At 46.5% G+C, this 12,593-nt stretch overlaps 1 protein-coding gene across 1 annotated transcript in view; it reads left to right on the top strand.

Annotated features, from left to right (window-relative positions):
- ano3 (anoctamin 3) overlaps nt 1–12,593 on the top strand; it is a 313,721-nt gene that overhangs the window by 233,998 nt on the left and 67,130 nt on the right. Inside the window, exons 21-22 of the mRNA XM_038808322.1 lie at nt 4,183–4,280; nt 7,956–8,101. Of these exons, the coding sequence (XP_038664250.1) occupies nt 4,183–4,280; nt 7,956–8,101 (244 nt within the window). The remainder of the gene's footprint in view (nt 1–4,182; nt 4,281–7,955; nt 8,102–12,593) is intronic.

Genomic DNA, 12,593 nt, shown 5'->3' with positions numbered 1-12,593 from the left:
GGGACCATGTCCCTCTATTCCTACCCTATCCACGTATTTGTCAAGACAATCCCGAAACGTCGCTATCGTACCTGCTTCCACCACCTCCACTGCCAGCGAGGTCCAGGCACCCACTACCCTCGGTGTAAAAACGCCCCTCGCACATCTCCTCTAAACTTTCACCCTTGTGCCTTAAACCTATGTCCCCCTAGGAATTGACTCTTTCACCCTGGGAAAAAGCTTCGGACTATCCACTCTGTCTCATAATTCTGTAGACTGCTATCAGGTCGCCCATCAACCTCCGTCGTTCCAATGTGAACAAACCGAGTTTATCCAATCTCTTCTCATAGCTAATGGCCTCCGTACCGGCCAACATCCTGGTAAACCATTTCTGTACCCTGGTAAAAGCCTCCACATCCTTCTGGTACTGTAGCGACCAGAATTGAACTCTATATTCCTTAGCCAAGGTTCTATACAGCTGCAACATGACTTGTCAATTTCTATACTCAATGCCCTGGACAATGAAGGCAAGGATGCCGTATGGCTTCTTGACTACCTTCTCCCACATGCGTTACCGCTTTCAGTGACTTGCGTATATGTACACCCAGATCCCTCTGCCTATCAGGGTTCTTCCATCGACTGTATATTTCCCACCTGTATTAGACCTTCCAAAATACATTACTTCACATTTGTTTGGATTAAACTCCATCTGCCATCTCTCCGCCCAAGTCTCCAACCAATCTATACCCTGCTGTATCCTCTGACAGTCCTCATCGCTATCCGCAATTCCACCAACCTTTGTGTCATCCGCAAACTTACCAGTCAGACCAGTTACATTTTCATCCAAATCATTTATATATCCTACAAACAGCACAGGTCCCAGCACTGATCCCTGCGGAACACCAATAGTCACAGCCCTCCATTCAGAAAAACATCCTTCCATTGCTACTCTCTGTCTTCTATTTTTTTAAAATTTAGAGTACCCAATTCATTGTTTCCGATTAGCGGTCAATTTAGCGTGGCCAATCCACCTAGCTTGCACATCTTTGGGTTGTGGGGGCGAAACCCACACAAACACGGGGAGAATGTGCAAACTCCACACAGACAGTGACCCAGAGCTGGGATCGAACCTGGGACCTCGGCGCTGTGAGGCTGCAGGGCTAACCCACTGCGCCACCGTGCTGCCCCTCTGTCTTCTATGACTGAATCAGTTCTGTACCCATCTTGCCAGCTCACCTCTGATCTCATGTGACCTCATATTCTGTACCAATCTGCCATGAGGGACCTTGTCGAAGGTCTTACTGAAGTCCACGTAGACAACGTCCACTGCCCTACCTTCATCAATCACCTTAGTCACCTCCTTGAAAAGCTCAATCAAGTTAGTGAGACACGACCTCCCCTTCACAAAACCGTGCTGCCTCTCGCTAATACGTCCACTTGCTTCCAAATGGGAGGAAATCCTGTCTCGGAGAATCCTTTCCAATAATTTCCCGACCATTGCCGTTAGGATTTCCCTGCTCCTGATGAATGTGGGGACAAGTGTAGTCTTTCAGCCCTGATTTCATCTAGCATATCTCAATCATAGAAATATTACTGAAAAGAGAGACCTGCTGCCGAAGCTTTTCACCTTACACTCAGCAGGACAAATACAAGAATGCCAAATTTCCAACCATTACAAGAATTGGTGGACAGAAGAAAAGGGTTATGACATGCAGTCACATTCAGAGACTCAGGGTGGGATTCTCTGATCCTGAGGCAAAGCGTTGACGCCGTTGGAAACGCCATCGCGTTTCCCGACGCCATCAACATTGGCCTCAGAATCAGCAATTCTACAGAGTGACCCTCACCGCTCCAGCTGCTGATCTCAGAGTCAACTGGGTGCCACGGGGTGCACGCACGCGCAGTGGCACCTGCGCCAACGCACGCATGCGCAGTGGCTCATTTCACTGCGCCGGCCCCGACACAACATAGCGTAGGGCTACAGGGGCCGGCGCAGAAGAAAGGAGGCCCCCAGCCCGAGGGGCCGGCCCGCTGATCACTGTGCCCCAATCGTGGGCCAGGCCACAACAGAGGCCCCCCCGAGGTCGGGAACCCCACACCCCCCCACAGGCCGCCCCCGGACCCTTCCGCGTCGAGGTCCCGCCTCAAGAGCAGGCTAGATTGGCGCCGGCGGGACTCGGGTTTTTTGTTACGACTGCTCGCCCCATCCCGTACCGAGAATCGCCGGGGGGGGGGGTGGTCTCCATTGAGCGGCCCCCCAGCCGGCGCCACACCTACCGCACCGGCGCCAATGACACATGTTCTCCACTCTGCGGAGAATCACGTCCCGGCATCGGGGCGGCATAGATTCGCGCCTGTCGCAGGGATTCTCCGGCCAGGCCCCGGGCTGAGAGAATCGCGCCCTCATTCTCTGGAATTTGTTCGAACCTGGCACCTTATGTGAAATCCTAATCCCAGTTCACCCCCCTCTCTGCTGCCCTCCACTTCACCCTCTAGGAGAGATCTTTTTTCAGCCCTTATCAAACGGCCAAAGTCCTGACATTTCCTTTTCTAAATGTTACTTTTTTAGACTTCCTTTTGCTCTTGTACTGTCAAGCACCTCTTCATTTGTTCTGTCTATGGATTCTTTCAGCAAACATCTCAGCATCCACATTTCAAAGGCTTCTATTTTTCTTCCATAGATGTTTATTTCTCGTCCAGAAACTGAACTGGACCCAGCTATATAACTATTGTGGTTACAAGAGCAGGTCAGAGGCTAAGAATCCTGCGGCGAGTAACTCACCTCCTGACTCCCCAAAGCCTGTCAGCCACCTACAAGGCACAAGTCAAGAGTGTAATGGAATACTCCCTGCTTGCCTGTGTGACAGGCAGCATAATCAAAGACCCCTCCCACCCTGGTAATTCTTCCATCGGGCAGGAGAGGCAAAAGTCTGAGAACACGCAGTAACAGGTTCAAAAACAGCTTCTTCCCTACTGTTACCAGACTCCTAAACAACCCTCTCACGGACTGAACTGATCTCTAACACATCTCTACTGAGTACCGCACTCCGTATGCTTCAACCAATGCCTGTGCCTATGTATTTTCATTGTAGGCGGTGGCGCAGTGATATTGTCACTGGGCTAGTAAACCAGAGACCCAGGGTAACGCTCTGAGGACCCGGGTTCAAATCCTACCACGGCAGATGCTGAAAATTGAATTCAATAAAAATCTGGAATTAAAATTCTAATGATGACCATGAAACCATTGCCGATCGTCATAAAAACCCATCTGGTTCACTAATAGCCTTTAGGGAAGGAAATCTGCCGTCCTTACCTGGTCTGGCCTACATGTGACTCCAGACCCACAGCAATGTGGTTGACTCTTACCTGTGCCCTCAGGGCAATTAGAGATGGGCAATGAATGCTGGCACAGCCTGCGACGTCACCTCCCATGAACGAATAAAAAAAAAATTATGTATGCCCTATGTTTTTCATGTATGGAACTATATGTCTGGACTCTACGCAGAACAACATCTTTCACTGTGCATCGGTACACGTGGCAATAAATCAAATCAAAATCAAAGGAGTGCTGCTCCCAGCAACACTCAAATAGTTTGATACCACCAGAACAAAGGAGTCCGCTTGATTGTTCTCGATTCCAAAAACATTTAAACCCTCCACCACCAGCAGACAGTGGCAGCCGTGTGTACCATCTACAAGATGCACCGCAGAAACTCACCAAGGCTCCTTAGGCAGCACCTTCCAAACCCACGAATACTACCATCTAGAAGGACAGGAGCAGCAGATACCTGGGAACCCCACCACCTGGAGGTTCCCCTCCAAGTCACTCACCGCCCTGACTGGGTCAGAATTTTGGAATTGTCTCCCAAACAGCACTGTGGGTGTACCTACACCTCAAGGACCTTTGTTGCTTCAAGAAGGCAGCTCACCATCTCTTTCTGAAGGGCAACTACAGATGGGTAATAAATGCTGGCCTAAACAGCGATGCCCATATCCCGTAAGTTAATAAAAATAAAAGTTTCTGAAGCATGCGGGAAAAGGGATGGAACACAACACCTTATTCATTTTTTCATTGTTACGAGCTTGATTTTTCTTGTTGTTATCATGCCTTACAGTTAGGGAACTGATTACATACAGTTAGTTCTTCCATACATTATGGATATATTTATTATCTGATAAATCTTTGTCTCTTCTCTGATACAGTGTCATCCCAGTGGCTGTTTGATTGATCTGTGCATGCAGATGGGTATCATTATGGTCCTGAAGCAAATGTGGAATAACTTCATGGAGCTTGGCTACCCGTAAGATTTCCATTTTCGTTCTCTATGATCTCGGCGGAGAAGCCAATTAGAAATGAATTCCATGTGACATTGAACACTCGTTCCCCTCTGGTGCGCCTGCCAGTGTTTAGAAGGCAAATTCTCTTGATCACAAACCCTCCATTTCCCTGAACTGGCAGCATTTCCCTGAACTGGCAGCAGGGGCTGCTTTGCTCACTGGGCTAAATCGCTGGCTTTGAAAGCAAACTAAGGCAAGCCAGCAGCACGGTTCGATTCCCTGAACAGGCGCCGGAATGTGACGATTAGGGGCTTTTCACAGTAACTTCATTTTTGAAGCCTACTCGTGACAATAAGCGATTTTCATTTTTCATTTCATTTCATTCACGGAGAAATTGATTTTATCAGGGGCCATCATGCATGCATTCGGGAAGAATAAAATTCATCTACGCGCAAAATTGGAGGGATTTGGTGGCCCTAGTTTTGACTTCCCAGGGCCTGGTGCCAACCAGGGCTTGTGAGAGCCTCTTGAGGGGTTCACTTCGGTTCGGAGCCCTACTCAGGCTCCGAGCCTAAGAATGAGTGACTCCGTGCCAAGCAATGTGTGAAATCAACCATCTTTATTGGACAACCATTAAACAATTATCAATGATCAAAAGAAAATGAAAGAAAGGTGACTTTACTAAAAATAAAACACTTTGTACGTATTCAAAGAAAGGGAGAAAGATAACTTTACATATGCACCGTACGTACTATATTACAAATTCATACAAGTACAGACTATATGACCAATGTTAGCCCCAAATTGGCCTGTTCATGATAGGTCTGCAGAATTGTAAGATTTCTGAATAACCTTGCATGGCAGACACTCGGTCAGTCCTTCCGTCAATGCCCCCACCCTCAGTGGTCAAGTAGTTGATTCATCCATTCCAGCCTTTTGAGGTTTCCAGGCAGACTTTCTCCAAACAAGGCTCTGGTGAACAAGAGTCCTTATCAGATTCTCCTCCACTGGAGAGCATTGCAGACTTTACAATATTCAAGTTGCTGATGCATCTTTTGATTGCCCATCTGCCACCAATCAGGCTGTGCCCCCAGCAGTCTCACTCCATCGGCTGATCCCACACCATTAGCTAACCACCCCACACGCAAGGTTATTCATCGTCCTGGCTTGTAGTTCAGGTTCATCAAATGCAGTAAGAAACGTTACTTCTGATGAACAAAAGACATTTTATTTTAGTAGTCTGGCTTGAAAAGGGCAAGCCATAATCTACAATAATGTAGATGAAAGAGAAGCAGAAATAAAATTGCAAAAAATTAGTGATAGGCGGCTGTAGACATGCACAGTTAAAACTTCTGAGGCTGTATAAGGCTCTGGTCAGACCCCATTTGGAGTAATGTGAGCAGTTTCGGGCCCTGTATCTAAGGAACAATGTGCTGGCCTTGAAAAGAGTCTAGAGGAGGTTCACAAGAATGATCCCTGGAATTAAGAGCTTGTCGAATGAGGAACGGTTGAGGACTCTGGGTCTGTACTTGTTGGAGTTCAGAAGGATGAGGGGGATCTTATTGAAACTTACAGGATACTACGAGGCCGGGATAGTGTGGACGTAGAGAGGATGTTTCCACCTGTGGGAAAATGTAGAACCAGAGGACACAAAAAAGATACAAAAGTTTGAGGTCACGTACCAACCGACTCAAGAACAGATTCTTCCCTACTGCCATCAGACTTTTGAATGTACCTCCCTCGTATTAAGTTGATCTTTTCTCTACACCCTAGCTATGACTAACATTATATTCTGCAGTCTCTCCTTCTATCCCTATGTACGGTATGCATTATCTGTATAGCATGCAAGAAACAATACTTTTCACTGTATAATAATACATGTGACAATAATAAATCAAATCAAATCAAAAACAATCTCAGACTAAAGGGGCGAACCTTTAAAACAGAGATGAGGAGGAATTTCTTCAGCCAGAGGGTGGTGAATCTGTGGAACTCTTTGCCACAGAAGGCTATGGAGGCCAATTCACTGAGTGTCTTTAAGACAGAGATAGATAGGTTCTTGATTAATAAGGGGATCAGGGGTTTTGGGGAGCAGGCAGGAGAATGGGGACGAGAAAATATCAGCCATGATTGAAGGGCAGAGCAGGCTCGATGGGCTGAGTGGCCTAATTCTGCTCCTTTGTCTTACGGTCTTATAACAGACCGCGTGGCCAATTACCGCCTCTTCCCCCACCTTCCCACAATTCCACATCCTTCTGGAACAGGTGAGTGGGGCACCCCCACGAAGGAAACTGCATCACATTTTATACATGCAAATCGGGCCCAGCGATGACATCGGGCCCATGTGAAGGCTTCAGAGAGAGTTTGGAAAACATTTATGAGAACGGTTCCAGGAAGGAGGGATTTCAGTTTTGCCGATGGTTTGGGGTAAGTTGGGGGCTGACCTTCTTTGGGGGGGAAAGGTTTGGGAGAAGATCTGACAGAAGTGCGCAACGCCTTGAGGAGTCTGGACGGAGTAGATAGAGGAAAATTGTTATCTGTTGGTGGACGGTGCGAGGACCAGAAGGGGCAGTTTTCAGGTGAATGGCTAACAAACCTAAAGGGATGCGAGGTTAAACATTTCGTCGCTGAGTGGTTGGGATTAGGAATGCATGAGAGCGTTGTGGAGGCAGATTCATTTGTGGCTTTCAAAAATAAATTTGCCGATTGTCTGAATAGAAGAAAAATGGAGAGCTATAAGAAAATGTCAGAGGAGAGATACTCAGTTACTGTTACACAGAGTCACCATGGACACCATAGACTGAAACACCTCCTTTGTGCTTTAACCATTCGATGGTCCTGTGATAAGGTGGCAGTTTGTTTGCAGTTGTAGGAGGAGGGGGCAAAGGGCTCTCTGCAGGAGGCCTTGAAATGAAATGAAAATCGCTTATTGTCACGAGTAGGCTTCAATGAAGTTATTGTGAAAAGCCCCTAGTCGCCACATTCAGGCGCCTGTTTGGGGAGGCTGGTAGGGGAATTGAACCGTGCTGCTGGCCTGTCTTGGTCGGCTTTAAAAGCCAGCTATTTAGCCCAGTGTGCTAAACCAGCCCCTTAGTGACCTATGGTCTTCAGGGAACATGACTATCAGGCAGGAGCAATGTGTGCGTAATCAGTGCTTCACAATCAAGGTGCTTACAAAACTGTGCCACCCCTTGAACGGTCCTTGAACAGCACAACTCCATGCTCCTTGCAAATGCTGCCACCCAGTGGTGAGAAGAGGTGGTGCAAATGATTAGATTGAGCTTCAAGTGAATAGACGGATGCTTACTTTGATCATTTTACCACCTTGCAGGCATCGCAGTTTACCCAATTCCCAATACAGCAATCCACTGTAATTATAAATTTATTTCAAATCTGGGAAGATAAACAGAGCGGAGCCCTGAGGCGGGAGTTGCGGCTTTCTGAAAGTAGGAAATTTTTTTTTTTGCAGGAAGTCATTATTATTTTACGCCTGCTTATGCACGAGATTTTTCTCTGCTCTAGATCGTTGGCAAGATTGGTCAATAAGTAATTGTGAAATATATTCTGCAAACAAGCGCTGTTTCATGTGGCACCGGGTGTGAAAGATGCTGACCTGGGCCGCTGTGAATATACCACGGCGTTGTTGGGGCGGTGGAATACCGCTCTGTTACTGCAGTAATTTCCTGGTTTATTTTTAGGCTGTTGCAGAATTGGTGGTCACGAAGAAAGGTGAAGAAATCTGGTCACAGCGTGGAGAATAAAGTCTACCTACCCCAGTGGGAAAAAGATTGGAATCTGCAACCCATGAATATCCATGGACTGATAGATGAATATTTAGAGATGGGTAAGTCCCAGAACATGAGCAATGTGTTATACATCGCTATGGATTGATATTATTGGATAATGCCACTCACATGTTTGAGTATTTAATGTCAAAATTTCCTCAGCATCCCGATCCAATTAAGCAGGAACCATGACACATCCCTTTGAGAACGTGTTCTGTTTGTTTGGTGTTATGAATGAAGTAAACAGTCAATCATCAATGGATCACTGATGCAGATGTTATCAGAGATCGCTCAGGGTGTCCATCCACCAACCCCACAGGAGATTCGAGATTTTAACTGTTCAATATCTTTCGTTAAGAAACTCTCAAAAATTGTTCTGGCAGAAGAATTGAAAGCTTTTCCGTACAAATTAAACGTGAAACACAGCAAAAAACATTCAAAATTCAAAGCTTCCTGATCGATGATGATCAACCTTCACAGTCTTTGAAACTTTCGGTCAAGTTTCATTCCGCGTTTGGAATGGCTTTCCCCGTCAGAAGGTCAACTGAATTCTTCAGTGTTCAGTGCATCCTTTCCAAATGTTCGAATCAGGCAGTTTCCCCTGAAGATAAGTTTGGATTTCGAACAGAGTTGGAACATAGCTCTACCGTGGGCGTGGGCAGCACGGTAGCATGGTGGTTAGCATAAATGCTTCACAGCTCCAGGGTCCCAGGTTCGATTCCCGGCTGGGTCACTGTCTGTGTGGAGTCTGCACGTCCTCCCTGTGTGTGCGTGGGTTTCCTCCGGGTGCTCCAGTTTCCTCCCACAGTCCAAAGATGTGCGGGTTAGGTGGATTGGCCATACTAAATTGCCCGTAGTGTCCTAAAAAGTAAGGTTAAGAGGGGGTTGTTGGGTTACGGGTATAGGGTGGATACGTGGGTTTGAGTAGGGTGATCATTGCTCGGCACAACATTGAGGGCCGAAGGGCCTGTTCTGTGCTGTGCTGTACTGCTCTATGTTCTATGTTCTATAGCATTCCTTGAGAGAACCATTAGCTCAGCAAGCACACTGCTCGGATGCTCGTACCCAGAGGTGGTTTACACTGGGAACTAATCCCCCCCCCCCCCGCCCCGCCCCCCCCGGGCCACTCCAGAAGTGCTGCTGAGCGTAGGCGAGTCTTCCACCACCAGGGTCTTGAATCCAGTGGGAGGTCCGCCACTGCCTGGTTGGCTTGTGGTTCAGTGGGTCTTCCCAAAAAGAGGCAGCGTGGGTCTTTCACTGGCTCACCAGCTGGCAGTCAGGACACCCGACGCCTCAACAAGATACAGCCCAAAGTTATCGAAAGAATGCGAGAGTCAGAAGTCTGTGATGACAAGGGAGACCTTGAGACAGGGAGAGTGAAAGATGCAGAGAGAGAAATAGGTACAAAGAACAAAGAAATGTACAGCACAGGAACAGGCCCTTCGGCCCTCCAAGCCTGCGTCGACCATGCTGCCCGTCTGAACTAAAATCTTCTAAAAGAACAAAGAAAAGGTACTGGGGGAAGAAGCAGAGAGACAGTAATCCATTTTTGGATTTTGTAATCAAGGGCAGGTCAACTATGTGCGTATAGCATATGTATAAACAACGTCCATAAGTGCAGGGTCACTGAAGAAACAACAGAAGTGGATAAGGCAAATGTTTGAACAACATGCCAGGGTTCATTTCTAGAAGGATAGATTAGAAAATCGGGGAGATTTATACAGAATCTTTGTTGGACCACATCCATGGTACTGAGTGTATAGTTTTAGCCTGTGAATTACACGAAGGAGATAAAATTGAAGTAGTGCCTGAAAGTACATAAATGATTTGCAAGGATTGGGAAGATGCAATTATCAGTAAGATTGAGCAGGCTTGGCACCTTTTCTCTGGAAAAGAGTGGGCAAAGGAGAGACCCTATCGAGATCTTTAAAATTCTGAAGGGGCTTGTTGTATTTTTCATAAAGAGCTCGGAACTAATTATTATGGGAATATGTATCCTGGGAAGCCTGCTGCCCTCTGCTGGAATCAACTGAGGAAACAGACAAATTTAATAACACAGCTTTACTTGACTCACTTAAGAAATAGCTACGTAAGTTTCAAGACTCACAACTTGAACAAATATATTACCCGCCAGAGGGAACTTGGTCAGGTTTACGCAGGAGGGTGTGCGCTGTGAGCTTGCAAACTTAGATCTCGTCTCGTGAATGTTGCTCCCGAGAAGAATATCGTCGTCAAAGTCTGAAATCTGCTGCTTTTGATAAGGTTTAATTGAACAATCCTGTACTATTTCAACATCATGTGACCTTGAGAGAGTCTTGTTCTCGATGTTCCAAAACAAATTGTTGTCGGTGAAATGTCCAGTTGCAGGATGCTGTCCTCCGGCCAGCACGGTAGCATAGTGGTTAGCACAATTACTTCACAACTCCAGGGTCCCAGGTTCGATTCCCAGCTTGCCTGTGCGGAGTCTGCATGTTCTACCCATGTCTGCGTGGGTTTCCTCCGGGTGTTCCGGTTTCCTCCCACAGTCCAAAGACGTGCAGGTTAGGTGGATTGGCCATGATAAATTGCCCTTAGTGTCCAAAATTGCCCTTAGTGTTGGGTGGGGTTACTGGGTTATGGGGATAGGGTGGGGGTGTGGACCTAGGTAGGATGCTCTTTCCAAGAGCCGGTGTAGACTTGATGGGCCGAATGGCCTCCTTCTGCACTGTAAATTCTATCTATCTATGGTTCTCTCAGAAGTTATTCTGCTTAAGCTGCAGTTTCCACACACACACACACAAATCTGTTGGCCTCTTTTACCATCATGCCTCACAGCACAACGGTGGCCATCTTTCCTATCACTGCATTTTACCGCTGCATTTCAATCACCATGCCAAGGAACAGTGTATTGGTCAGCCACTTGGAAAGCAGCAAAGGAAGACACTCGATGAAGCTCCAGCATTTTGACTCCGAAATTATTTCTAAACTTAGGAAGTCAGAAGAAAACACTTTGCTTGAAAGGGTAAACGCAGTGAAAGTATTTCCAATTGTAGGGGAGTTTAGAGAGAGGGTGCAATAAATTGAAGAGAGCCTTGGATAAATTAACAAAGTGTTGAAGAGGAGCTCCCTGACAAAGAGAGTGCGGGAGAAGAATGTATTGTGGAGGAAAACATTGATGAATTTAAGCAGCGGTCAGAACATGAGGAATAAGGGAATACAGGGATTTGGGGGAAGGTTGTTTAGTTTGGGAAAAGGTTCGCAGAGGGAGCATAAATAAATAAGATTACAAAAGGCGAAGAAGACAGATATATAGTTCAAATATCGTTTTAGGCACCCAGTTAATGGGCGAATATATTCATTCAATGCTACTTGGGTTGAGTGGCGACCAGGTCCTTCAAAACTGGGTTTTGGACGGTACCACGTGTATTTATTGCTCAATCCTAGTTGTCTTGAAGGGTGGTGTACCATTTTTAGTTTTGTAGCAAATGGTTATTGAATTTGTTAACCCATTTCAGAGGATGCATGGGGGGCAACCAGGTTGTGTTGGACTGGAGTCATGTCCATCTGGCTGCGCTTAAACCAACTTGTTTTCGATACCAGTCCAATAGTTTGCTTGTTTTCCTGGAACAAGTCAGCATATTTGTGGCGACTAGGGGCTTTTCACAGTAACTTAATTGAAGCCTACTCGTGACAATAAGCGATTATCATTATCATCATTATCATATTTCCAGATCTATTCAATTTACAATTTACTGGGGTGGACTTTGATTTCATGAAAATTTCTCCTCAGCTAAGTCCTAAATGGTCAGCCCTTTATTCTGTGACTCTCAGTTCCACATACCCCATTCCAGTGAACACCAGCCCAGCATTTACCCTGTTGAGTCATTTAAGAACATTCAATGGGAGCACCCCTCACTATTTTAAGTTCTAAGGCATATAGGCCACGTCTATTTGATCTCTCCAAGGATAATTCTAGGTTAAGTGGGGGGTTACTGGGTTACGGGGATAGGGTAGATACATGGGCTTCAGTAGGGTGCTCTTTTTAAGGGCCGGTGCAGACTCGATGGGCCGAATGGCCTCCTTCTGCACTGTAAATTCTATGACTATGATTCTATCACAGAATCTCAGAATTGTTAGGGCGCAGAAAGAGTCTATTTGGCCCAACGTGCCTGAACCCGTTTTCCAAACGAGCACCAAGACTTAGTGCTGTTCCTCGGCCTTTTCCCCGCAACCCTGCACGTTGTTTCTATTCAGCTAATCATCGAGTGCCCTCTTGAATGCTGCGATTGAACCTGCATCTAGAACGTTCCAAGGCCCCGAATTCCAGGCCTGAAGCACTTGTGTGAAAAAGTTTTTTCTCACATCTCATTTGCTTCTTTTGCCTTCGCCCTCGATCCTTTTACGAACGGGAACAAATTCTTCCTATCTACTCTGTCCAGCCCCCCTCATGATTTTGGACATCTCTATCAAATCTCCATTAGCCTTTGTCTCTCCAAATAGAGCAGTCCCAACCTCTCCAATCTATCCTCATAACTTAAGTTTCCCATCCCTGGAACCATTCCAGTCAACCCT

This window comes from Scyliorhinus canicula, chromosome 9 (assembly GCF_902713615.1).
Source record: "Scyliorhinus canicula chromosome 9, sScyCan1.1, whole genome shotgun sequence".
Lineage (NCBI taxonomy): Eukaryota > Metazoa > Chordata > Chondrichthyes > Carcharhiniformes > Scyliorhinidae > Scyliorhinus > Scyliorhinus canicula.
Note: the sequence above shows the minus strand (reverse complement) of the source record. Positions and strands in the feature narration are given on the sequence as shown.